This window comes from Phyllostomus discolor, chromosome 13 (assembly GCF_004126475.2).
Source record: "Phyllostomus discolor isolate MPI-MPIP mPhyDis1 chromosome 13, mPhyDis1.pri.v3, whole genome shotgun sequence".
Lineage (NCBI taxonomy): Eukaryota > Metazoa > Chordata > Mammalia > Chiroptera > Phyllostomidae > Phyllostomus > Phyllostomus discolor.
The window spans coordinates 57,865,795-57,893,336 of NC_040915.2; the positions used below are offsets into that span (position 1 = coordinate 57,865,795).

Sequence of the window (27,542 nt, forward strand, 5' to 3'; positions counted from 1 at the left end):
ACAAAAGTGGATTTGTCCAGGGCCACTCACCTAGTGGTTGAGCCAGGATTAACCTGGGACTTCTCCTTCAGTTCTCTTTTCAATTAATATTCCAGGATGCTTGAGGCATACAGTCTGGCACACAGGAAGCCCTCAATAAATATTTGTGGAAATAAATGTGTGGTTTGTGTCTGCTTAAGAGTAATTAAGAGAGGGGGGGAAGACAAATCAAGACAAGCTATATAAAGCCTGTATATGGTAACATGGAATTTCAAAGGTGAGGAGGAGCTGTATTCATACATGCATTCTACAGATACATTGAGTTCCTACTATCTGCCAGGCACCTCTAGGACCTGAGGGTACTCAGGGAACAAAATAGACTAAAGCCCTTGCCTCGTGCTCTGGTGGGGAGAGAGACAGTAATTAAATATATGAGCATCATATGTAAGGGATACATGCTCTGAAGAGAAATAAAGTAAAAGTAAGATAAGGTCACAGGAGCAGTCAGGTCAGGGAAGCCTCTCTGGTTAATGACATCTGGGCAGAGTTATGTAGCAAGGGTTTGAGCCATTTGGATATCTGGGGGAAGAACTTTTTTTTTTTAATCCTCACCTGAGGATGTGTTTATTGATTTTAGAGAGAAACATTGATGGGTTGTTTCCTGTACACACCCCAACTGGGGATGAAACTCACAACCTCGGTATGTGCCCTGACCGGGGATGGAACCTGCAACTTTTTAGTGTACAGGATTGACACTCGAAACGACTGAGTGCCCAGCCAGGCCCGGGGAAGAACATTTTAGACAAAAAAAAGGGAATGAGCAAAGGCCCTGAGCCAGGAATATGCTTGGTATATTTGAAGAACAGCAGGGTGTCCAGGATGGCTGCCAGATTTGGCCAGGAAATGCAGCTTAGAAGAGGCAAGATTGAGAAGCCTTAGGTAGGTTAAAAAAAGGGTAGGAGGGGTTAGTATCCTGATAGGGAAGAAACAGTAGGATTCAGAGCTGGACAGGTTTCAAGGTCTTCACAAAGGATGGTGAATTGATGCAGGAAGGAGCCCCCCAAAAAGCTGGAATTATCTTCTGGAGGGCAGGTCCTTGTAATACAGGCATCCCCTCTAGGTGAATGCTCTGGGAACCCACCCGTGTCAGTGTACCAGTTGGTGTTGTGGGAGGCCTCAGTGAAATATTTTTTTGAGGACTTTTTCAACACCTTAGGCCATTTCATGGTGGGTGATTTATGAACCTACCTGCCCACAATGCGCTGAGTGTTCAGCAGTTTTTGACCAAAAACAGCATGACCCCTCTGCCCCACCCTCCCTATTCACTGGATCTTTCCCTGAGCAACTTGTTTTTGTTTCCCTGGATGAAAACAAGTCCTCAAAGGGGGGCCTTTTGCCAGTGTGGAGGAGGTGAAATAAAAAAACAGCAGAAGCCCAAAAAGGCATCAAAATCAATGAGTTCAAAAACTGTTTTGAGCAGTGGAAAAAAAGTCTTAATAGGTGTATTGCATCAAATAGAGAGTATTTTGAAGGTGACTGAAGTTTAAACATAATAAATACATAATATTTTATAAATTCCAGGTTTTTCTGGGCCTCCCCTCATATATGTGGTAGAGGCAAAGATTTGGAGGTGGGGGAGTCACAGGAGATGGAAGGTCGTGCTACAGTGTGGCTGAAGCCTGGAGTGGTTTAATGCTGGGCTTGTGGGATTTTCTGGTCTGCAGTAGGGACCATAGTTTTAGAGGCAGGAAGAGTCATGATATGGGCATTTGTTTTTAGACTACCAGTCTGGCATTGGTGGCAGGATGAATTGGACAAGGGTAAGGAAGGGTACCCATCTGGAGGTAAATACAGTGGAACCTGAGCTGAGGTGTTAGGAATGGAGAAGGCACTGACCAGTAGGGAATGCCTAATGTTATGGGCGGAGCAAGGTGACTTGGGTAGCCCAGGGTATAGGATGGAGGATTCAAGGTAGGGTCCGAGATGACTACAAGATTTTAAAGCTGAATAGAAACCCATCATGTCCAAGGGGCTGTATTAATTAGGCTTTCCACATTTCCTCATCTTTTGAAGCCTGGGTCAATTCCCAGCCCAGGGCTAGCTTCTGATCAGTGCAGCCTGGAGGGGGCCAAGTTTCAGGGACAAATTAGGGGGTGGGGTGGGGTGGGGCATCACTAGCATTTCAGTGACAGAGAGTTGGCAGCTGCAGGAGTCTCTTACAAGTCTCTCTTTTTCTCTTGATCTTTCTTTATACAGTAGCAAGAATTAGATTCTTTTATCTGTTAATTTATACCCAGTAGTAGCTAGAACATGAAACCATTGCTTGGTTCTATTATAGTATACCCTGAGTATCAGCTCCTTCTGCCCATAATTTTTCAAAGAAAGTGTAAAATGTAGTCAAATACATAGACTTCCGAGTTAGCAGACCTGTGGTCTTTAGTTGAACATTTCGGTTTCCTCTTCTGTAACATGGAAACCATAATAGTTCTTTAATACTAGTCCTTACCTCATGGCGTCTTTGTGTTCGACTAATTCATGCTTGCATAGTGATTAGAGCCCTGCCTGGCACATAATAAGGAGCCAAAGTAGTTGGGATTTTTTTTTCCTGACATTGATAATCGGTAGAGAACTGCTACCTGGGAATACACGAGTTAGTTAATCAGTTTTTTAACAGATTGTTTGTAGGCCTTCCTCCAGATAAGAAAGTGCCAACTCATTCACAGCTAAGCAAACTGTGTGGTTGGAAGTGAGAACCCGAGTGCCCCGAAAGCCACAGGAACCTCTGTCTAGTTTGTTACTCTACCCCGTATCCTGTGACTCTACCAAGTTTGCCCTGCCCCTAGCACCTGGTTTGTCCCTCTCTGACATGTGTTATTTCTTGGATATCTTTGTCCCTCACACCCAGCAGTTTGTGACCTAGTCTGTGTATTGCACATGTGTATTGCACATTAAAAAAAGTGTTTGCTGAATTTGTTTTGAAAATGTTCCCTTCAGATTTTGGAGGTTAGTGTAGTAAGCCCAGGCTTTTCTCTGGCCAACCCTCTAAATATACATGAAAGATAGAAGAGAAACTACTCACAGTTCAGTTGCCCCTAAGTGTCAGGCACTATGGGATGTATGTTCACATGTAATTTATTATTTCTCATAATCCTCTTGTTAATCCTGTGAGGAAGTGGTATTATCCTCTTTTAAAATATCAAGAGACAGGCCCAGAGAGGTTAAATAATTTGCCTAAGGATACAGCCAAGTTTCATTCCCAGGTCCAACTCCAGTTTTTCTGCTTGGCCCTTACAAATTTTCCCTAATAAACTAAAGGGCAGAAGAGAACAACAGCAAGAAGGCGTCTCCTGAGCCGCCTCTGCGCCTTAACCTGAAAAATGAGAGGCCCCTGGTTTGGTGTCACGCAGACTCAGAGCCAGAAGGAATCATTTGATCCCTTCTTTCCAGGAGGGTGAATCTAAGTTCCAGAGAAGTTCAGAAGCTCCTTTAAAAATCATCTTTACTCCTCAGACACTCCCTTTGGTAATAATATTCGGTAAGATAGTAAGAAGGAAAACCCTTTGGGATACAGGGGAGAGCACCCACAGAAACGTTAATCATTTCATTACATGATAAATTTAATGAAGTTAGTCACTTCAATAAAATGTGCCTCCCCCTCCCCTGCACCCTCCCGGTTCCCCATTAGTTACTGCCCCTGCCCCTCTGCTTCCTGCTTTATCCCAGAACAAGTAGAATTTATACACCTGACCTGCCAGTTCCCAGGGCCACAGTGGTTACCTTACTTGTTTTGTGCTGCACTGAATTGGCTCCGTTTTGTTCCTGGTTCTCATTGTCTAGTGGAATATGAGAAGCATCAAAGATTATTCTCAAATGAAAGGATAGAATCTGTGCGTGTTGGTTCAGGCCAGGCTTCATGGTCTCATGAACCCTCAGCATTTGGGGATTTCTCACCACTTTGAAGTCTGAAAAGGACTAGTTTGCAGAAACCCAGCTCTTAGACCAAGATTAAGGTGAATGTTAGTATCTTGTGGGGAATGCACTGGTTCTGAACTAGGGTACCAGGCTGAGCCCTTCCACTGAATGAATAACTAGTTTTGAGCAAGTCTTACCTTACCTTGCCTGAGGCTACACAGGGTAATAAAAATGGAACTGATTTGGTAGTATCAGAACCCTTTTGAGTCCCTCCCAGACCAAATTTCTGATGGTGAGGATACTTGATTCTCCTTCTCCAAATCCAGTTTTCTTTTTTCTTTTTAAAAAGATTTTGTGCATTTATTTTTAGAGAGAGGAGAAGGGAGGAAGAGAGGGAGAGAAACATCAATGTACAGTTGCCTCTCACATACCCCCTACTGGGGACCTGGCCCGCAGCCCAGGCGTGTGGGCCAGGCTGAGAATCGAACCAGCAACCTTTTGCTTCGCAAGCCGGCACTCAATCCACTGAGCCACACCAGCAAGGGCAGAAACCCAGTTTTCTTTAAGAAAAATGAAAGGATTTGATTAGAGTAGATGATTTTTATTAAAGGCCCTTCCAGCCTTACCATCCTGCCACCCTAGTGTCTGCCCAGTGCATTCCCAGACTGTTCGAGGGTCACATCACCAATTATGAAGTTGTGAGAGGGAAGTGTATATACACTGAATATATTTTATACCAGTATCCAAAGAAGCCTGAAGGTGAGAACCTCTGTAATGAGGCATTTGTTAAAATTTTTTACCTTGTTTGCATTGCACATTTGCCACTTCCTAAAAGCAACGGATTCTTATAATGAAGGCACAGATTTCCGATTATTAAAGACCTAATGAAGGTTCCTTATTGTTTGAGGCTTCTGGGGACATTTATTTAATCAATTTCCCTCTCTGGGCTCTGACAATCAGTAGCCACTGTTGATAAGTCTGCACGTAGGTAAACACAGCAGAGGGAGGGGGTGAACAGCCTGGTACAGGAGGTGTTTTCCCAGAGGAAGAATGTCCCAGGGAGACTGGACTGGACTCTGGATTGGTCTTCCGTTAGGCCTCGCTGAAATCTCCATAAACTTTGTATTGTTATGTTTATCTTACATTTTCTAGAATGAAGGTTGTAAAAGAGTTAGGATCATCGACTTTCAGGGTTATTAGGGAGCCAAAGGTTCCAAGAGTATTCATTGGAAGAATGTCCAGGCTTGGGAAGCTGAAGGCTATGGGTAAATAACTTTGCTCAAGTACACCACGATAGACCTGCGTGTCTTTACAAGGCCCGTGTATCTACCTGTGCCTTTACCTGTAGGTGGTCACCCTGGGAGTCAGACACTTATCTCAGTAGAATTATCCCTGCTGGCCGTTGGAGCTTATCTCTGGAAATTACTTTGGTAGTTGACAGTTGGGTACAACTTTTCAGTTGGGTTCGCCACGCAAAGGATTGTACCAGGCTTTATGCTAGGCCCTAGAGATTTAAAGCTCTTCAGGATGTAATCTTTGCCCCTTAGAGCTGGAGGGGAGGGGGCAGTGAGGGAGGGAATGAGGGAAACAGAAACATAATAAACTGCAATTACAGAACAAATTATATAAAACAGGTATAGACAAAGTGAAACAAGCACTGTTTGCCTTGGGGGGACCATCAAGAAGGATAGACGTTTGATTAAGGGAAAAGGTTGGAAAGTATTCTGAACATGGAAGAGCTTGAGGTGTGAGTGTTGGGATGTAAGAACATGAATGTGAGTGGCAAGAATAGAAAGTAGATCAAGATGTGACCAGAGCATCCCTTTATAAGGGATGTTGAGCGATAAAAGTTCTTTAGGGACACTTTGTGGAATTAATGAGGGACTGTAGTAGGCCAGGGACAGGTCTTGGTTCCCCTAGTCCTTTGTAGCTAATAACAGCCAACTTTATTGGTGTGTGAGGAGTTTGCATTCCTGCCTCAGGACATTTGCACATGTCTCCCCTCATCTCAGTCTCCAATGTTATCCTTCCCTCCTCCTTTTTGCCTCATTAATTTAATATTTATCCTTTAGAGCTCAGCCTGGAAATTACTTCCTTAAGGAACTTGTGTGCCCAACCCCGTTTTCCTACTTAAAAACTTGATGTAGTCTTTACACCACTTGCCCCACTTGTAGTTAAAATAATTGTTATTGTTCAATAACTGATGTTTAATCTTGCTTTTGTTTGCAGCACAGCACTAGACATGTAGTTGATATTGTTGTCATGTAGTAAATATTTGCTAAAAAATGACTGAAGCGTGTCCATTGAGTTTAGCAATAAGCGGTCACTGTTGACTTTGGTGAGACAATTTCTGAGAAATGGTGGGGGTGGAAGTCAGACTGTAGTGGATTATGCAGTAACTGGAAAGTGAGGAAACGTGGGCAGCGATGTGTAGACAACTTTCTAATAACACGTGACTTCGAGGAGGGAAGCAAGTGGGGTAGCTAGAGGAGAAAACAGGGTCCAGATGTTTTTTTTTTTTTAATAGGAAAGACTTGAACTTAATTTAACTGGTAATTGGAAGGAGCAAACGGAGAAGGCAGTGGTGGTGGAGATAACTGTAAGGGCACATCCTCCAAGAGGTGGAATAAGATGGAGTCCAGAAGAGCAGTGCCATGCTAAGCAGTCGAGCTTCTGTTCTGTAACACTGGGGAGTCTGGGCGAGCCAGCTGATACTGCACAGTCCATAGGGAGGAGGAGCCAAAGACCTGAACTTGGGCTGTAGCAAAGGGCAGGGAAGGATTGGAGAGACACTTGGGAGGTGAAACCAGGTGGATTCTAGAGGAGGGAGGAGGGGTCTTGATTTTTGTGCCCCGAGTGCCTACCACAGGATGCTATATAAGTGCCAGATGGCTTTGAATTTCTTAAGACTAGAGGAGACAGGGCAGGCTTTGGAGGGTGTAGCAATAAGTTCTCTCAAATAACCTCAGTGGAAATTTGTGATCCATTTTGAATTTTGGAAACAATCAGAAATCATTCAGAGCCAAGATACTGAATTGCCGAGTAGGTGTGTGGTCTGGTAAGAGACTGTTACTTTTGGATTAAAAATTTAAAATGAGAAACAAGGTGTGGCTTAACATAATGAAATTTGCTAGGGTGGGGTGGCAGTTCACAAACTGACTCTGAAAGCCCTTCCATGTGAGAGTTCCAAAAATGTCTCAGACTGGTACCTCCAGAACTTGGGAGATTCATTTGGATTTCTGTATTCATCAAAAACTCCTCTCACTAATCCATTTTCTTACCCCCGTCCATAACCCATTTAAATGAGTCTCTCAGACTTCCTGCTTTGGCGTTTGTGAAGATGATGGTGCACTCTGGCCTGTACCACCCAAAGACCAAGAAGACCTCTCAGCCCTGGTGGTATGATGCAGTGGATTGAGTGCCAGTTTATGAACCAAAGGGTCGCTGGTTCAGTTACCAGTCAGGGCACATCCCTGGGTTGCAGGCCAGGTCCCCAGTAGGGGGTGTCTGAGAGGCAACCACACATTGATATTTCTCTCCCTATCTTTCTCCCTCCCTTCCCCTCTCTCTAAAAAATAAATAAATAAAATCTTTAAAAAGACAAAAAGCGTCCTTATAAGGGTCTGAGAAGTTTAGATCTGGGAGGTGATGGGTATGTACAAGGTCTGTCCGGAAAAAGTCCAGCCATTGTTAATATAACAAGAAGGATTTGCGTGACCTCGGTGTAACCTGGCAGCCAAGGAGAGTGGACTGGAATGTGCATGCAGCTTCATCATACTAGTCAGTAGAGGCAGTAGACGCTGTTGAATGAGCATGTGTACTGTATGGCTGTCACATTCAAAATGACTGAGCAAGTAGAGCAACAAATCTGCATCAAAGTTTTTTTTAAAGACTTCATTTACTTATTTTTAGAGAGAGAAGGAGAGAAATATCAAAGTGTGGTTGCCTCTCACACATCCCCAACTGGGGGCCTAGTCCACAACCCAGGCACATGCCCTGACTGGGAATTAAACCAGCGACCCATTGGTTCACAGGCTAGCGCTTAATCCACTGAGCCACACCAGCCAGGGCTTCATCAAATTTTAAGCCTGAACATTCCTCTGCGGAAACTATTCTGATGATCCAGAAGGCCACAGCTATGGGCAACTGGTGATTGGCAGCTTCATCACGACAACACACCTGCTCATGCATCACATCTCGTGCAAAGTTTTTGGTGAAACTACAAATCACCCAGGTGTCTCAGCTCCCCTTCAGCCCAGATTTGGTGTCCTGCAAGTCCTGGCTTTTCCCCAAACTAAAATCACCATTTTGAAAGGGAAGAGATTTCAGACTGTGATGAGATTCAGGAAAATACAATGGAGCAGCTGATGGCGATTGGGAGAACTGTGTGAGTAGGTCGCAAGGTGCCTGCTTTGTAGGGAACTGAGGTTTATTGTCTATGTACAATGTTTCTTGTATCTTGCATGGTCTTCAATAAATGTCTTTTTCATAGTACATGGCTGGATACCTTCTGGACAGACCTCGTATATCCTATCACTGTGGAACTAGAAGAAACGTGGGGTGGGTCGATGTTTTAAAGCCTTCTGCCAGCTTATTTAATTCTCCTCTGGGGTACAAGGACAGCTGTCTATGCCCTGGCTGCCTCAGAATGCTGCCAAGCAATCGGGAAATGTCCGGAGCCATGCATTGTCTATTTATGGCCCCTGTGCCTGTGAAACAGGATTGGTGACTGTCACTGTGCCTGTGGCAGTCTGGAGTTACCCAGCGAGAACAAAGCTGCATACACAGAGCTCACAAGGGATTCTTGTAACAACCTTGTCCTGCTTTCTAGGGCTGAGCGAGGTACCACAGCTTGATCTTAGCTGCCCTCTTTATTTCAAGAAGTTGGCATTTGAACCACACCAGGTGTACTGTGTCTTATCCCTCCTGGAGGGATGTGAACCGACTCTGCTATTGTCCATGCTAATATCTCGGCCTGCACAGCCCTTCCCCATTCTTTCTCAGCCTTGGGTAAATCTTTCCCACCTTTCATGGCTCAGCTCAAGTGTCAGCTTCCCCTACAGAGACTTTCCTGGTTCCCCTAACTGGAATGAATGGGAATTAACATGATGGATTGGAAAGAGCGTGGGCTTTAGAATGAACCAGACCTGAATTGGAATACTAGATTTGCCACTTAACCTATCACCCCTGACCTCAAGTTTTAATTCTCCCATCCCTTAAATGAGTGTATTATATCTGTCTCACATGGTTGTTTTGAAAATTAAATGAGAAGGTTCTTACTATAGTTCTTGGCCTGTAGGAGGCATTCATTTAATGTTCTTTCCCTTATATACCCACAACTTCTTTTTCTGAACTAAAATGGCAGTTTACTTCCACTTCTGAAAGAACATCTAAGTGAAAAATTACAATATGAGAGGATGTTTCTATTTGAGTGGATTTGCTCTCTGAGGAGCAGGGATGATGTTTTCCAACAGCCTTCAATGTAGAGTTTGTAGAGGACCCTTGGCGTTGGTTGAATGAATGAGCTCCTGGACTAGGTGATGGGAAATCTGCACAACCAGGGTTTTTGAAGAATAGGGAAAGGCAATAACATTAACCTAGAGAGAAATTTCTGAGTACTGGTTGGGAGTAGTTGTAGGAAAGACTGATCACCTGAAAAAAGAAACCTTGTTTATTTCATTAAGCAAGGACTGACACTTGTAGAAAAGGCAGGTTTTGTTACAGTAGAAAAAGGAATAGTCAGAACCATTTTTTTAAAGATTGTGCGTGGTTTTTTTTTTTATAGAGAAAGAGAGGGAGAGAAGCATCGAGAGAAACACTGATCAGTTGCCTCTCACACGCTCCCAACTGGGGACCTGACCCATAACCCAGGCATGTGCCCTGACTGAGAATCAAACTGGTGACCCTTCAGTTTGCAGATGACACCCAACCCACTGAGCCACACCAGTCAGGGCAGAACCATTTTTTAAAAAATGAAATGAGACTACTTTTGAGGCCATGAATTTCCTCTCCCTGGGGAGATGAGTGGGCTGTGCTTACCAGAGACCTTGTGGAAGAGGAAATTGTTCATCTGGCTGAACATTGGACTAACCCTTTCAATATGAGAGTCTGTTAACTCAGACTTATCCCACACATTAGGAATCTCATCCCCTTTCCCCTCAGAACTTCGGGCCTCTGAACCCCTCCTTGGTTCTGTGTGCAGGTGACGATGCCTGGAGGTGTCAGGGCTGTGGGGACCATGTCGCTCCGAGCCAGCGGTTGTACAGGACTGCTCACGAGGCCTGGCACAGCTCTTGCTTCCGGTAAGTGGTCTGTCCTCCTGTTTTGTCAGTGCACTACAGGCTCGGACCTATTTCATTTCCTGGAAAATACAAAAATAAGCTTTTGACTTGAGAGTTTTTATTTTGGTGGGTGTGGGGCAGGAAGGGATGTGCCAGGGTGAACGTGGAAGAGCCACAAATGGGCCAGGTGCAGCCAGGGTTGGGGAGGATGAGAGGAGGTCTTTTCAGGGTGTCTCAGCATCCTCAATTTTTAGGTAAGGAAACTGAGGCCCAGAAACAGTGACTTTCCCCTGCCTACACTACTGAGTGTACAGATAGATGCCTTAAGGGGTGTTTTTAGCGTAATTGGCAAAGCCGCTCTTCTTCACAGCAGGCTGCCTTCCTAATTTCCTGCTTTTATTTTATTTCATTTTATTTTATTTTATTTTATTTTTATTTTATTTTATTTTATCTATCTATCTATCTATCTATCTATCTATCTAGGTCTGCTTCCATGTCTCAAAGAAATGAGCAGCAGGTTGAAGTATAGAAAGAAAAAAATAGTTTTAATATTGAATAGGCCAATACAGAGATGAGGTGCTTATGCTCTGAAGACCCAACTCCCCAGTGGCACACAGGTTACGATTATTGAGGGCAAAATCACAACAAATGACGGGTTAGGGGTTGGAGTTGTGCTGGGAGCTGATTGGTCAGAAGTGAGGTAAGAGTAATAAATTGTTTCAGGTCTTAAGAACAGTTCTGAAGTCTTTTCTGGGTCTCTCTGTCAGGTCTCATGGGGAAGTACCCAGGAGATTGGTCATTCCACCTTAGGGCTCAGGAGCTGAAATGTAATTTAGGTCAGGTTGTTATCATTAGCCTGCCAGAGGTCTGACCTTGTGACCCTTAGTCAGGCCAGGGCTACTGGGCTACTGTCTTCTGCTGCCTGGGGAGTTGCTGATTATCCTCTCCTGCTTTTTGTTATTAACTTTATTATGGTTCTTATTGTTTAGAAGCAGCACAGTTTCTTGAAAATAACACAAACTTTAGAGTCAGATTTGTTCCTGCTGTTTAAGGCTCAATTTTCTCATCAGGAAAATATGGATGTTAAGAATCTATCTCAGGCTTATTAAGATTGAATGAAATAATACATGGCGGGGGCCCAGCACATGGTGGGCACCCACTGAATGGTTGTTTCCTTCCCTGGTGAGATTAGAATCCTCAAGAATGGGGGCTTGTCTTTGCGTTCTCTAAAACATGAAACAGTGCCTGGCCTGCAGTCATTCCTCATCAGAGGCTCGGTGGGCATGAGTGGCCCTTGTGGTCTGAAATGGTGGAGCTGTGCTCACACTCTGAGAATGGAACAGACTGGCAGGCATCACATGCTCTGAATTCCAGCACCCACATACAGCTCTTGCTACAAAGCATCCCCCATGCCGATATCAAGTAATTTAATTGACCTTTAAGCACTTGCACCCCACCCCCCAGCTACGTGGGGGGTTGGCCTGAAGAGTGCTGGCCTCTGGAAGTGTTGGAGAGGAACCAGCTTTTTTTTTTTTTTCCCTTTCAGTTCTAACTCAAAGCTCTTCAGTCTTCTCTGTGTCTATCTGCTTGCCTTGGTTCCTTCTCTTACTCAGGGAGCTTGATTGTATCCTTACTCTGCCTTTTAGTAGGATAGGACTAGAGTTGTCAGAGCTACAATGGACCTTATAGAGAAAGCCTTGGGTTAGCCCCTTTATTTTAGACCTGAGGCTAAAGAGCAGCATCGGAACCTAATGAATTCCCAGGTCAAGGCTTGCCTTGGCATCTAACCCCTGGTCATATTTCTACCTGCTGTTTTCCTATTTGTGTGAATGTTTTCTATCCAAAATAAGCGGAATCAGATAGGACAAAGCTAATCTTTGGAATTTTTAGATTCTCCTATCAGTAAAGAACTTCAGAACCAGAAGGGACTACATACTGTATGATATAACCCTTTCATGTCAGAGATGAGAGGCCCGAAACCAAAAAGACACAGAGGTACACAGACAGGCCATGGACAACAGGAGCTGGTCTTAGGGCTGAAGTCTTGGATTATTTGTAGGTCTGGGTCCGTTGCTACCTTGTTAGATAGCACTGTGTATGTGTGTGTGTGCGCGTGCGTGCGTGTGCGCGCGCACGCGCACACACGTGAGAGAGAATGTGTGTGTGTGAGACAGTCACACAAATACGTGCTCATAAAGAGGTAAGGCACGTTATCACAGTCCGGTAAGAGTGCAGGCTGTGGAATAAGACTGTCCGGTTTCAAATCCTGGCTTTGCAGTTTCTTAATTGGCCTTAGATAACTTCCCTGAGCTTCAGGTGCCTCATCTATAAAATGGGATTAAGGATAGTACTCATCCCACAAAGTTGATTGGGAAGATTAGATGTATAATCTATTTAAAGTGCCTAGCCCAGCACCTGATACATAGAAAACTCTTAGTAGTTATTAGTTTATGTTGTGAGGGTATGTCTATATACTTATGCATACATTTATTTTTCTTATTACGTATACACTCGTTGGTCATCTCATGTGGAGCCTCAGGGATTAAGGTTAATTTTGAACTACCCTTGCATAATTAAAGTGAAGATCATGCCTTTGGGGTAAGTAGAGCATCCAGGTTGTCTGCTGTGGACGGCTTTGTCTTAAGGGCTGAGGCTTCCTAATCTAGCACTATTAAAGGAACATATTGAAATATCTCCTGGAGCCTGGTTGTTTGCCCCAGGGAGAAGAGCTGTTTTGGAGCCAATTTGACTTTTGCCCAAAAGGAAGGAAGGACTGTATTGTCTGACTCCAGAAGTAACCTGGGTTATGAGGAGCATGAGGCATCAGCCTGAATGGTCTTTTAAGATGTCTTCCACCCCAGCTCACCTGTAATTCTCTGATGACTTCAGAGTCTCTGGGTGCAGGCCTGCTAGAAGCAGGACCCTCCCTTCAGTCTCCCAAATAAATGCATTCTTCCTGACTCCCTGGGTCTTGCTCTTACCCAGCTGGGCTGCAGTTACAATAAAGGAAATGACTTTTCTTCTCCCCTTCCCCCACACCTTTGTTTTCCTAATCACAGGGTGGGGCTGGATATTGAATGGAGAAACTTCTAGGGTTTGGCCCAAACTCCTCCCCTCACTTCTCCTTATTCTACTCTATCCTCTGTCTGCAGCCACATCCTTAATCCTGACAGTGACAGCCTTCTGCCAGTTTGTCAGGTCCCTGGGACAATAGAAGGCCAGTTAAAGCTGGAACCTGGGACTGTACATGGAGGCCAGCTGACAGATCTCCTGGAAGTGGCTGGAAGTAGCCCCGTCTATAATTGTACTGGTACAGTGGGGCACCCGGCCAGGGTCCCTCTGATCTCTGGACACCTGGCTGACCAGCCCTTTTGCTTCCTTTCCTCAACCTTCACAACAGACCTGTTTAGATTCTGAATACCTCTGGCCTTCCCTTTCCTTGAGCAGTGCCACTGGTGCTACAGCTGGGGCCATTCTCTCTGAAGTTTTCTGGAACTGGCTCCCTCTCATGGGGGGAGGCCAGAAAAGTAGCGGGACTGCGTGTTGTTTTGTAGCTGAAGTTAAGGTGTGGAGCTGTGAATGGTAACCTGGCCTCTTGGCATATCTGCAAAGCAAAGAACCTTGACAAGTTTTCTGACTTGTTCTTTCACTCTTGTCAGAGATGTTTGACTCAGGAGGAGGGATCATGGGAGGAGGGAAAAGCTGCCTCTGTTGGCCTTTATGGCCCCTGCCTGGGACTCTGTGACTTGACCCCGTTCCTAACAGCATTATCAGAGGGGAAAATCCACCGTTCTTAAGGCTCCTGGGAACGGTTATGGCCTTCTTTTCTCAGGATCACAAACGCATACTGTTTGTTTGTTTGTTTTAAAGATTTTTATTTACTTTTAGAGAGAGGGGAAAGGAGGGAGAAAGAGAGAGAGAGAAACATCAATGTGTGGTTGCCTCTCATACACCCCAAACTGGGGACCTGGCCCAAAACTCAAGCATGTGCTCTGACTGGGAATAGAACCAGTGACCCTTTGGTTCTCAGGCCAGGGCTCAATCCACTGAGCTACACCAGCCAGGACCAAACACATACTATTTGAACTTTCTCTTTTGAGAAGTGATTTCTCATGCCTGTGCTCTAGAAAAGGGGTAGTGCAGATAGAAAACTTATCACTTCATCAGGCAACAAACGGTTTCCACTAAACTTGTGTGAAGAAATTACACACGTAGTGACCAGAGACTGTGATGTAATAGGCTGGCTGATGACAAGGGTGTTTTTCGTGATGCCGAAAATCATCCTCATTTTCTCACGTAAAACCCCCATCTAAACAAGCATGGTAGAATTATAATTACAGTGATAGGCTCCATTTATTGAGTGTTTACTCTGCACTAGACAAGTCCTAAGCATTTCATGTGTATTATCTCATTTAATTCTTACAACAGCCTAATAACTATAGAGCTGTGGAACTGTCTTAACCTATTTTACAAGTAGGGAAATGAAGGTTACTTGCTGACAGCCACAGAGCTAGTAAGTAACATAGCTAGGATTTGAACATGGACTTTCTGACTCCTTGCTTAGAAGAGTCTCTGCATTTTTGAATATGGGTATGTCATGTAACCTCTCTGAGGCTCAGTTTTCTCTTCTGTGACTTCAGGGTAAAAACACACCATGCCTGCCACACACTAGGTGTCAGATAACATTGAAAGGTGTTGGTTCATGAGTTCTCAAATGTCAGTAAAAGGGCTGTTAAATTTCTCCCTGGGCCTCCAGCTCCTGGGTTCAGAGTCAGTGGAGCAACCCTGCCATCTGCTGTTGTACTGTTGATGTTGCTGCTGCATTTATTGACTCAAGCCTTTGATTCTGGTTTGCTCGTTTGTCTAGTTTATCTCTGAGGAAACAGCCAGCCAGCACGTCATTAAGGCTAGCTGTCCGACAAGGGGCTGGGATCTTCCTGACAGAGGAAGGGAAGGAAAAACACCTGGGTCTTTCTCTGCCCTCACAGGGGACACCAGCATCAACATACAATGGGACTCTTAGTATGTAGCAGCAGCGTGTAGCTTCCATGTGCCTTAATCTTGCCCTCTTTGGGAAGAAAGAACTAAGACCCTATAGAAGTCCCACAGCTGCTGTTCTGGGCAGAGATGGAGAGTTGGGGTGGGGCCAGAGATGGGTGACATATTTATTAAGCACTGTATTGGGAGTTTCCCTCACATCAGCTGATTCAGCCCTTACAATAACCCTGCAACCCCATTTTACAGTAAAACAGGAAGGCCCAGGAAGGTGGAGTCACTTGCCCAGGGTCACACAGAGCTGACATTTGATCCCAGGTCTCTGTAGCTCTCAAGAGGATTCTCTTTGCACTGGGATTCCCAGGGATCAGAAGACAACCTGGATTTTAGTCTTAACTGAGCCAGCTAGTTGTATAACTGTGGGTGAGTTCCTTTGCCCCTGTGGGCTTCAGTTTTTTTATCTATAATGTGTGGTGAAAGTAATCTACCTTGTGGGGCAGTTGTGAGGGTTAAGGAGGTAACGGAGAAGAACGCACTCTGAGACATTAGAATGGCATAATGTGTCAAGGGTTAGCAGCACACTGTGCTTCTCAAACCAACAGTCCACATATAATTTTGAGCATCTTCTGCTCTATTAAGGGCACCAAATTAAATGCCGTTGGAGATACGGATTTGACATACTGGCCTGGTCTCATAACTGGCTCCCTCAGATAGCTGAAAAACAGGTAATAATATGGAGTATCCCTAATAATGGCTCTAGAAAGAAAAATTATATACTGGGCTGTCGTTTGGCTTCCATCCTATCTCTACCTGAAACAAGATTCTTTTAGTAATGTTCCGGAGACAGACTCATCGGCCCATCCACTGGCTGTGTTTCAGTCTTCGTCTTATAAGACCCCCCAGACTGCATTAGAGGTCGTGGAGAAAAGTGGATCTGAGTTTGGAGTCAGGCTGCTTAAGTGTCCATCCCAGCTTCTCTTACCAGCTACCTGAACTTGAGTCAGCTGTTTCATCTTTCTTTGCCAGTTTCCTCATCTGTAAAAGGGGAAATGGTTCTGACCTTAAATGGTTGTTGTGTATCCCTGGGTGGTGTAGCTCAGTGGATTGAGTACCGGCCTGTGAACCAAAGGATCACCGGTTCAACTCCCAGTCAGGGCACATGCCGGTGTTGTCATCCAGGTCCCCAGTAAGGGCTGTGTGAGGCAACCACACATTGGTGTTTCTCTATCTTTCTCCCTCCCTTCCCCTCTCTATAAAAAATAAATAAAATCTTAACAGAAGATGGAGATGGCCAACTGTCCCAGTTTTCAAAAAGGAAGAAAAAGAGATCTGGGGAAAAGTAATTTTGAATTGATTCCTTTGCAAAATTTTGATGGAATTTTGTGGACAAATTCTGTGGAATTTTGTAGATGATGGAATAGGTGGACAGTGAGTGCTTAGAAAAAGGAGCTAAGGATACAGCAGCAGTGAATTAGTCATCACTAACTAGATTTGACTTCATGATTGTTAGTCATGAGACTCTTGATTCCACAAGGCATTTGATAAAATCTTTCATGATACCCTGATAGTAAGAATGTGGGCAGAAAAATCTAGAAAATTAAGATGCAGGAGTTCAGCAGCCCTGAACTCCTGAACCCAGCAGCTTGGGGCCCTGTGTTGGAGAGACAGGATTCCTGAGTGCCTCACTAGGGCACCTGTTGAGGAAAGGGCGTAGGATTTGAGGTCAGCGAACCCAGCTTTTAATCTCAGTCCTACACTTCCCAGGAGCGACCTTGGGTGAATTACCTAACACCTCTGGGCTTTCCTTGCCCTTCCTGTGCTATAGATATTTCTTGGTAGATTGTTACAGGGACTAAACTAGGTGATGAGTGTAAAAGCCCTTTGTAAAGTGAAAATGCTTTATAAATGAGTTATTCTCATCATTCTAGTACTGTAGTTGCTCACAATGGGGGTCTTGAAACATGTTTATTTATTAGACATCTAGGTGTGGGCCTCACGTAGTTTGATCTTCCGGTAGACAGATATTGTCTCTGAGCCATTCCTGTGTGTGATGTGCTTGGGGACATGTCAAGGGAGCCCTTCCCAGAGGAAATTTGGGGCTCTGTAGGAGTTGGACCTGGATAAAGGAGGAGACAGCCACCAGCTAGAAACACAGGAGGCTGCAGAAGGAGCTAAGAGAGCAAAGGCTTAGGGTGCTGCTGGGAGAGGAGCCTTATGTGGGCGGGTCTGGAAGTGGAGTGGGGCAGGAGGTGGCTAGAGTGGTGACCCTGGTGGGGAAGTGGAAGAGAGCCGCAGGGATCCTGAGCGCAGGACACCCAGGCAGACTTTGCCTTTGGACAAGAGCTCTAGGAAAACAGTGTGAGGAGGCACTTGTTCTAACCTGTGGGACTTCTTTTTGTTTTTGTCCATTTATCATTTAAAAAAGCAGCACTTAAGTGTAAGAAAAAAATTGTAACCAACATCAAAATAGTAGAAAATAAATACTAGTTCATCCCTGCTTTTTGTCTCACTACTTTAAGGAGAAACTGATAGCCACGTGGCAGGATCTTCCAGCGAGCCTCTAAGGATTATGTACATAAACTTTTTAAACAATGGTATTATGCTCTGGACTCTTTCTGACACTGGACTTTTCACGTGGCACTTGACCCGGGACACTTCTGTTGCAGTACCTAGGGTTTACCTCGTGATTTTTTGCAGCTGCACAGTATGTTGTTGTATGGATGTGTTGTGGTATTTAGCCCACCCCTAGTGATGGGCACATGGATTGTTCCTAATCTTTTGATGCTTTTTTTTTTTAAGATTTTATTATTTGTTTTTAGAGAGAGGAAAGGGAGGGAGAACAAGAGGGAGAGAAACATTGGTATAAGAGAAGCACCAGTTGGTTGCCTCTTGTTTGCACCCTGACCAGGGACCAAACCCACAACCCAGGCATGTGCCCTGACTAGAAGAAATTGAGCCAGCAACCCTTTGCTTTGCTGGAGGATGCCCAGCCAACTGAGTCACACCGGTCAGGGCCTAATCTTTTGGTGTTAAACAGTTCTGGACACGTGTCTTGGTACATCTGTAGGAATATTTCTCTAGGCAAAATTTTTAACAGTAGAATTTCTGGGACTTTTATTTTAGAAAGCCAACCACTGCGATAGTATGGAAAATAAGCTAGAAGAGAGGAGGAGCAGGGCAGGAAAAATGGTCAGTATTGGGGGTGTCAGAGCTTACCTTGCAAGGTTTAGAAGCTGCAGTGCCTCCAGGAGCTGCCTTCCCTTGTCGGAGTCCTCCCGGCCAGTAGTGGGCCCCACGTGAACATGGTTCCTAGCGTTCACCTTATCTGACCGAGTCTCCTTCATAGGAGAGATTGGGTTATTTATTCATTCACCACTGCTCCCCAGAGTGCTCACTTGGGGCTGTTGGCCTTGGAGGCTGATGTCTCCAGTCTTCACAGGTGCCTTCAAGCCCTGCGTCTCAGCTGGTTCCCGAGAGTCAGTTTGCTTGGCTCCCCACCATGTTTCCAATTTGTGAAATGTGCAGGAGATTAACACCTTTCTTGCCATCTTATCCTGTCCTTAACTGCCAGTCCAAGAATCCCTGCAGATGCCTCTGGTAGCTGTAACTGATGAATACTCTGCCAGCTGCTTTGTGGACCTAGAAGGGCAGCTTTCCACGCAGGATTGGTATCTAAGGGCAAGAGGGGGAAATACATCCTCCAGTGTAACCATTCACCTCCCACTTCTGGGTGGTTTGGGCCCTTTGAGGTTGGCCCTGAGGAACCATAGCACACTGCGGTCTAAGTGGCCAACAGCGCCCTAGGTGGGTAGCTCAGTTGGTTAGGGCATCATCCTGATACGCCAAGGTTGTGGGTTTGATACCCAGTCTGGGCACATAAAAGATTCAACCAGTGAATACATAAATAAGTAGAACAACAAATCAATGTCTCTCTCGCACGTACATTCTCCCTTCTTTCCCCTCTCTGTCTAAAATCAATTAAAAAAATTTCTTTAATGTGGCCGGTAGCTTATCACATCTGGTGATAAGTCCTTCGATGGTTCCTCCTGAAGTCTGGATTTATGGGAGTCAAATGAATTCCGCTTAGGAGGAGCTATTGCTTCATCTCAGAACATGGAGCGATAGCTGCCCCTCTTCTAGTTGGTTTTCGTGGCGTTGAGAAATCCTCTCACTAGTTACCCACACACTCACCCACCCACCTACCCACTGAGTCCTTTGAAAGGGGAGTGGGGGAGCGGAGAATGCCTGCAGCCTCCTGCTCACATTCCTAGACACCGACTCACTGCGCCCGCCACCGCTGGAACAGCAGAGCTGTGTGAAATGTCAAGAGGAGTTATGCTCATGCGCTCCCTGGCCCCCGTCTCTTTGTGGCTTGCACTTTCTTCCGTCCGCACTGTGTTCATCAGATGGAAATTACAGGGTGCAATTAGAAGATAATTTGCTAGTTCCAGACTTAATTGGGGCCCCCCTTCTTGCTTGATAGAATTACAGGGGAACATAATAGATTTTTGGTGAGAAATAGCTGGCTCTGTGGCTGGGAGAAAGAGAGCTTCCAGCCCTCCAGCTGGGCAGCCCCCTTTCAGTGTCCTGTGTGTTGTTCTCCTACCTTTCATGCTGCCCCACCTCCTCTCTTGTATGGCCCCCCAGTCCAGGATTCTGATCCCCTAGGGCCGGCTCAAGAAGTTTAAACTCAACTTGTGACACAAGGGAAACGGAGCCCTCTGTAACATCAGAGGGCTGAAAGATGTTGAAGCTGGAAGCTATTTAGAGATCTAGCCAAGGCCCAAGGCCCAAGGCCCAGACAGAGGCAACAGCTTGCTGAAGGCCACACGTAGCTAGCCCATAGTGGTAGTAACAATAGTCTTAATGATATTAGCAGCTAACATTTATCAACCCTTAATGTGTTCCAGACTGTGTGCCAAGGGCTTATGTGCAGTGCATTGTCGTATTCAGACCCAGACAGTCTGGCTCTGGGCCCAGGCTGGGTTCCAGCATAGCAGTGGTGAAGTTCAATATAGACAGCCTGGGTTCGAATCCTGATTTCACGTCTCGCTAACACAGCTGTGACCTCAGACAAGCAAGTTAAACTGTCTGTACCTCCATCCCTTCCTCTGCAAAGGGGAAAGTCACAGCACTACTGACTAGCATTGGTTAAAATTCGGATGTGTGAGTGCTGCAAGCAGCACTTGGTGCAGGGTGAGCGTCTATCCAGCGCTCTTCCTGCTGCCTCTGGAGCTCGAGTGTGATGTGTGTGTGAGGCAGATAGACACGGCTGAGTTCGGCACAAATGCCAAAAGCTGGCCTTCACTATTCGGGACAATAAACAGAGGTCGAGTGCCTTGGCTCTAGAGCAGAGATCATCAGACTGTAGCCCCACCACCTGTTTTTGTACGTCCTGTGATTTTCACATTTTTAAATGTTTGGGGGGAGCAAAAGAGTATTTTGTAGCCCGTTATTCAGACTTCAGTGACCATAAATAAAGTTTTATTGGAACACAGCCACATCCATTTGTTTACGTTTTACACGAGTATGTATGGCCACTTCTGTGCTGCAGTGACAGTTGAGTAGCTGTGACAGAATCTGTATTTGTGTAGGCCAGCAAAACCTAAAATATTTGCTCTCTGGCCTGTTACAGAGAACGTGTCCCTGTTCTAGAATTACACTTACTGGGTTTGAAACCCAGTTTTGCCACTTACTAGCTGTTTATCTTTAGGCTAGTGACATAACCCTTCAGAACCTCAGTTTCTTTGTCTGTTAAATGGGGATGAACATCCATGCTTTGGCGATGTGAGTATGATACGTAATAGATACAGCCCAGACAAGCTTGCACAGTTGTCTGTCGAGGGGCTGCAGGGCTTAATGGGTAAGGTGTCTAATTCTACGTCAGAAGATAGAGACTTGGAGTCCCTAGACAGTCTCTGCTAGGCATGTTTTTCTCCCTTCGCTTAACATTTTCCTGCTCTTGGGACTGTGCCCTGGTCAGGCTTCTAACCCTGGGTGTGCCAGCCACCCACCTTCCCACCCCTCGGACACAGCCCTGTGCCTACAACCATGGAGCTCACCCATAGGACCCAGGACCAAAATTTCATCCAGGGTGAGCCCAAGGTACTGCAGGACCAACATGGGCCAGATTCTGGGCAGACAGTGGACCCTGAAGCCACTCGCCAGAGTCCTGGGAACCCACTGGGGACTGGCTACATGAATTAAAGTTTAGACAGAGAGAAGTGTGATGGACAAGGGGGTGGGCTGGGGTGGGGTAGAGGAGTAGCTCCAGGAGGGTCAAAGGACAGGTGCATTTTAAAATGTAATAAGTTATGGTGATGAAAAAGGCTTGAAAACAGTGGTGATGGTTGCACAATATTGTGAATGTAACTGATGCCACAGAATTGTACATTTAAAAGTGGTCGTAATGTCAGATTTAATGTTTTATATCTATACTTACCACAATAAAGGTATTTTTGAAAAATAGAGACACAAAGCATAACACAGGGCCTGGAGCGTATCAAGTACTCAATAAATGATAGCTTATAATAAGGTACAAGCACCACCTTGTCCCAGTCATTGTTATCCCTGTGCCCAGTCAGCAGGGGGATGGAAAAAGGTCCCTTGTAATGCAGTCACCACTTTTGCCACAGACTTTCCTGTCGTGGTGACAGGGTGACTTCAGTGGGGCGGAGTCTGTGCCTGGTGCAAGAGAGCTGGTATCACTCCCTCACGTTCAACTGTGGGCTCTGGACACTAGGGCCCCAGTCTTCTCCAGCAGCCTTGCATTGCCCCTCAGTAATCCCACACGGGGGCAGATAAGGGGCTTTCCCCCAGTGGTGGGCTCTGGTTCGGCCATCCATAGCTGAAGCTCTTCAGGCAGGCCTCTACTCCAGATCCCAGCCCCACTGTCCCCACAGGCACCTGGGCCTGGCCTCCCTCATGCCCCATTTTTTCAGTTTGAGAAGCCTGGTTACCATGGACACAGTGAAAGAAGTCCCATTGCCCACTAAGTCTGATGGATGGCATTCTGGAATGAACAAATGAATGAAAGAGAGGGGACAGACGATTGGGGCTCTGGTCCCTGTGCTGTCTCCTACTTGCAGAAGGGCTTGGAGGGGGCTGTTTTCCTTAGAGGCTGAGTGAAGCTCAGGGGTGAAGGGCTCCAGAACAGTAGTCACAGGGGCCTACGTTTTAATCCCAGCCCTGCCACTGACTGGTTTTTTGGCCTAAGGTAAGTTACCTAATCTCTCTGTGCCTCACCTTTCCTATTTATGAAATGGAGATTATTCCCATTTCAGAGAAATAAGAGAGTGCTTATATAGTGCTTGCCACAAGGAGAAACATTTCAGTGTCAGTTAACATTCGGCCTGTTTCCTCATCCTTAGTGATTCCCAGAAGAGGAGTGGCAGCCCCCACTGGCCAGCCCTGGGAGTTGTCCCCAGGCCAGGCAGAAGGAAGGGATGAATGGGGGACCTAGTGCCAGGAACAAGTCGATGCCTGACCAGAGCCCAGAACCCAGGGGACAGTTCTCTGGACCTGTCTCTCCTGCCTGAGAGCCCCTCCTTCTGGGGGCGTGGCTTGGCCTGGAGCTGGTATCCTGGGGTTTTTCTTCACCTCCGAGCAGTTTTTCCATCCTTTGGGCAGCTTCTCAGGCAGGGGAATCTTGGGGGCTGGTGTGCTCACTCTCTCTCCTGCCTTGCCCTTCCCTGAGCTCAGGGATGGACACTCAGCCAGCCCTGGTTATTGTCTGCTGCGGCGCCTGCCTACAGCCTCTCTCTAGCCCAGCTCCACCCCTTGCCTGCAAGGTCTGTTTCCTAATAGCTGCTCCAACCACACACCTCGGTTCCGCGAGGAGTCCCTCCTCTTCCTCCCTCCCTCCCTCATCAGGGGTGGGGCCGAAGGGGAAGGCTAACTTGACAGCAGCGCTTCTTTCTTAGCTGGTCACCGGCCCCTGCCCAAGAATGCCTGTGTGCGTGTAGCCTCCGCAGAGAGGTGGCTCTCCCGAGGGGCCGCCTGAGCTTGAGAACTGGGGAGGAGTTGTTCCAGCCATGAGCCCCTTTGGGAATCTTTCAGGGGGCAAGTGGCCCAGAGTCCTCACGCCTTTTCAGCTGCTCCGGAGGGAGAGGTGAGCACTGGGCAGCCGGCCTGAAGCCAGAGGTGCCGGGAGCCCCGGGCCTGTCATGGTGGCGGTCTGCAGCCAGCCTGAGGCACTCCCAGACGGGTTTGCAGCTGAGCTGGTTTATCTGGTGTGGGAAGAAGATGGGGAGTTACTTGTCCATCTCGGCTTACTTCACCGCCAGAGACCCCTTTCGGTGAGTTGGGCTCTGAGTCCCCCTCCTCATCTCCTCTTTTGGTCCCGAATCTCCTCAGATTTGGCATGTCCTCTGACCATTGGTTCTGTCAGGCAGAAGCCAGTAGACTCTGTTCCCAAGCAGAACCTGCCCGGCGAAGGCTCCCCACCATGTTCTGGGAATGGTGAGGTGAGGGATCTGCCCCAAAAGAGGCTCCTGGGGAATTCTGGCTCTCCTTCCTTCCCAGACACACCTAGAAGCACCTCCTAAAGATGCAGCTTGCCTGCCTGTTCCTGATGTTACTGCTTCTGGGGGAAGAGCACAAGTAGAGTTCTGTTCCTTGAGCTCTCACATATCTTACCTGCAGGCTGTGCTGCCTGCCCGGGAATTTGTCCCAACAAGCAGGATGGACAGGTTTTGCCAAACAGCATGGAAGCTGACAGGATCTAGGTGTGGTTAGCCTGGTATACAGTAGGCATTCTTAATGGCAAGCACATGTGCCTCTGGTCTTAAGGGTTTCTGAGCTCCCAGGTGAGTACAGTTGCTAGGGAAAGGCTTGGGTAAGTTCTTCTGAGACTGGGGCTTTTGGCTTTGGAATGTTCCCGAGCTGCAGGGTCAGCCCCTGTGCATGCCAGGTCCTCAGGCCTGAGTACCTCTGGGGCTCTCTTTCTGTGGAGCTTCTCAGAGGGAGGTGTAGGAACTTTCTCACCACCTCAGACCTACCTTTCTTTGCTTGCTGCCCCACCCCACCTCCAACAGAAACTCCCCGGGGGGTTAGTCGCCCTCAGGGTCCCTTCACAAGGGAGTCATTCCTGGCTGGGGTGGGGCTTGTTTTCATTCCTTGGGAACAGCCTGTTGTTCCAAGGCCTGCCTCCCCCTCACCAGTGGTCCTGGTTGACTTCTCCGCTCTGGCTTCCCCAACCCAGTTCCATGCCCAGACCTCGCTACTGGGGTACTAGTCAGGTGGCCAGGCCCTGGGCAGAAAAGCAGAACCCCGTGTGGTTTCACAGAATTACTGGACTGTGGTAAAGTGGTGGGAAACCTCTGGATTGGGGGCTGGGGTGAGGAACTGGTCATCAGTGCTGACTCTACCAGGCATCCTGCTAGGCGCTCTGTCGTTTGATCTCAGCAGCCTAAAGACGTTATATATCCCCATTTTTCAGATGAGGCAGCTGGTTTCAACAGTGAACTACTCTAGGTTTGCTTTCCTCTTCCAGCAGAGAGGGCAGAAAAAAGCCCCTGGAGGTTGCTTGGCACATCAAAAAGATGGCAGAGGTTCTTTTCTGAAGAGCTGATAGGAATCGATCTTGAGTTTAGGAGGCAGATTTTACCTCGTGGAATTGAGATGCCAAGTGTTTGAAGTAGCCACTAGTTTCAGCCAGGATCTCATTAATCCCTTTTACTCTTAATCCTGGAAAGGCACTTTGGGGGAGGGGTTGTTCCCTTAGGAGTCAGGAATGCTGAGCCCTTTTTAATCTCTGGGGGCAGGACCTAATTTCTCAGGAGCTAGAGCAGATAATGAATTCTCAACCTGGACCTTTGAGGGCCAGGCAAATGATGCTCCCCTGGTCTTCCTGCCTGCCCTTTGTCTTGTTCTGCTCTAGCCCCTCTGGGGAACCTGACCACCCCCCACCTCCCCAAACTCTGTTTGCCCAGCTGGAAGGGTGGGTGGGGGGACTGACTCACTCACTCACTACAGACCCTCTCCCATCCCCCAAATGGGAGGCCACATTCCTGAAGCCGCTTCTGAAATGAAGGTCAGCAGGATGGGCTCTCTGCCTCACAGGAAGGGCCATCCAGACTCTTCTCTCCCAGGTATCAACCTAATCAGTCACCACTGTCATTGCTGGTCAGAAAGCTGCTCCCACCTGTAATGAACCCCCTTCATTACAGGGTGTCTGCAAGGGCTGATATCTGACCAGGCGCCTGACCCCTCCCTGGGCCTCAGTTTTCTCCTCTGCAGAGCATAGGGGCTCCTGGGCTCCTAAACATGACCCTTGCAGATTCCGTGGAACAAATTATGTCCTTGACCTCAGCCTCTGGGGGAGTACAAAAGTCCACAGGACTTCTGAGGCTGTGGTTGCAAGGCAAACGACGAAACCAGATTCCATGGGGACGTGATCAGGCGTGACAGCCTTAAGGGAGGGCAGAGGGAGCAGGGAATAAAGAATGTAATTTCTGCCTCCTGGCAGAGACCTCAGCAGAGTGCACTGTCTTCCTCTGCCAGTGCCACTTGTGTCAGGAGTGAGGTGCAATTATAGGTGTGCTCCCAATAAGAAAATACCTCAAAATGGAATTTACAGAAGAGCAACTTTTGTCTGACATCTTTAGAGAATTTTTTAAATAGAATTTCCCTTAATGTCCAACATTGATTTAATGGGCTTGGTTTACACATTGTCTCTTGAAGAAAACAAGTGCATCTTTGTATTTTAAAGCAACCGATATTTAAAGGGAAAATTATTCTTAACCCTGCCCGGCTTAGCAGTAAATTTTGGCAGCTGCCTTAGGTCCTCTGGGATCTTTTTCTCCTCATCTGAACAATGAAGGACTTGGATCAGGTAAATGGTTCCCAACTCTGCAACTCATATGGCTCCTTGGAGACACACAAGCTCTTTTCCATTTTTTCCAAGTCACGAAGCTTTACCCTTAACTGCAGTACAACTGTCCAAGTTACTTGAAACTACAGGCTTCCTGGCTTTTGGTTGGAACTAAATCAATGCACTCTGGTAACACTTATTTCTTGCTGACCAGAGGCTCCTTATGTGTTTGGTTACTTTTTTTAAGAACAAGACAAAAACATGTTCCATAATTATTACAGCTTAATTGACAGCCTACCTCAGTCTCCAGGGTCTCCAGGAAGGAGGGGTAACAATGGCATCTTTGGTGGTAGAAGACAGGGCTCGGATGGACGGGAGTCTTTAGACCTCTGTTATATCTGCCCCTCCAGGCCCTGTGGTCGAGTTGGCATCTCATCCCCAGTGGTGACACTCAGGCTGAGCATCAGCCAGGCCGTTAGCAGGACATGGGAGGGCTTGTTCTTTAACCTTTGTAAATCCGCTGTAATGACTGTTTGGTTCCATGACCACATAAGGTTGAAAGTTTACCTGTAAACATTTGGCCTGAATAGTCTGCATGTGAGTGAGGACTGGGTCTATCTTGTTTCACTTGGCATCTCCCAGCATAGTACCTTGCCTGTTTGGTCTTGCACATCCGCAGTAACTATTCCCTAATTAACAGGGACTGCTTCGAATCTATTGATTAGATAAATAATTCATTGTAGGGTCTTCTCGACTCACAAAAACCTGGTTCTGGGCCAAGAAGCAGATCCATGTTGCTTGGGCTTGGGAGGAAAAGGGGTCTGCCTCCTTTTGCTCTTGATGTTCTCAAGGTAAAGGAGGGAGGGCGGGAACTGAACCCGGGACACCCGCCATGAACCAGGCATCATGTTAGGCATTTGTACATAATTTAATCCTCATAACCCCATGAGATTTTATCATGTCCAGTGTACAAATGAGGAAACTGAGGTTCAGTCATGAAGTAACTGGCCTTAGGTGACACGTAGTAAGTGGCAAAGAAGGAACAAGGACCCACGTCTTAAAAGAGTTATTTGTGAGAAACTCAATTGATTATCTTTTTTTTTTTTTTTTAACTTGTTTGTTCCCTGCTGACTCAAAAGACTTCATTTTGGATCCGAGCTGCCCACTGAACTGACTGCCAGCCTTTGGTGCACCTGGTAGCTACCCAGGCCGTCTGTAGGGCTTTGCCAGGGGGGTTTCAGAGGTCGTCCTCACTGCTCATGGGCTTCTCAGCGATCTCCCCTGGCTGAAGGGCTTCAGCTCTGTTAGCGCTGGCTGCTGTGGAGAGAAAGTGTGGTGGCTGATGCCTTGGCCCTGGGTTCAGGGCACTACCACATCTAAGCTGGATGGCTTGGGGACTGCAGCCAGGGCAGATTGTGACTTTTACCTGAAACTTTCAAAAATTGAAAGCTGGAAAAAAACCTTGGCTTTAAGAATACATTGTGGCCACAGCCACTGAGAATCTGAGGTGGGATTTTTAATTTTATATTATTTTATTTTTGAGTAGCACCTTACATTTCCAG

General features: G+C 46.6%; 1 protein-coding gene across 3 annotated transcripts in view; it reads left to right on the top strand.

Annotated features, from left to right (window-relative positions):
• Positions 1-27,542, top strand: part of LIMK2 (LIM domain kinase 2) — a 50,820-nt gene that overhangs the window by 2,203 nt on the left and 21,075 nt on the right. The window contains exon 2 of one of the 3 annotated variants that reach the window (XM_036014051.1): positions 10,094-10,193. In XM_036014051.1, the coding sequence (XP_035869944.1) occupies positions 10,094-10,193 (100 nt within the window). Of the gene's footprint in view, positions 1-10,093; positions 10,194-23,049; positions 23,465-27,542 lie in introns of those variants that run through there. The other 2 variants (XM_028527380.2, XM_028527379.2) reach the window with 2 other exon arrangements.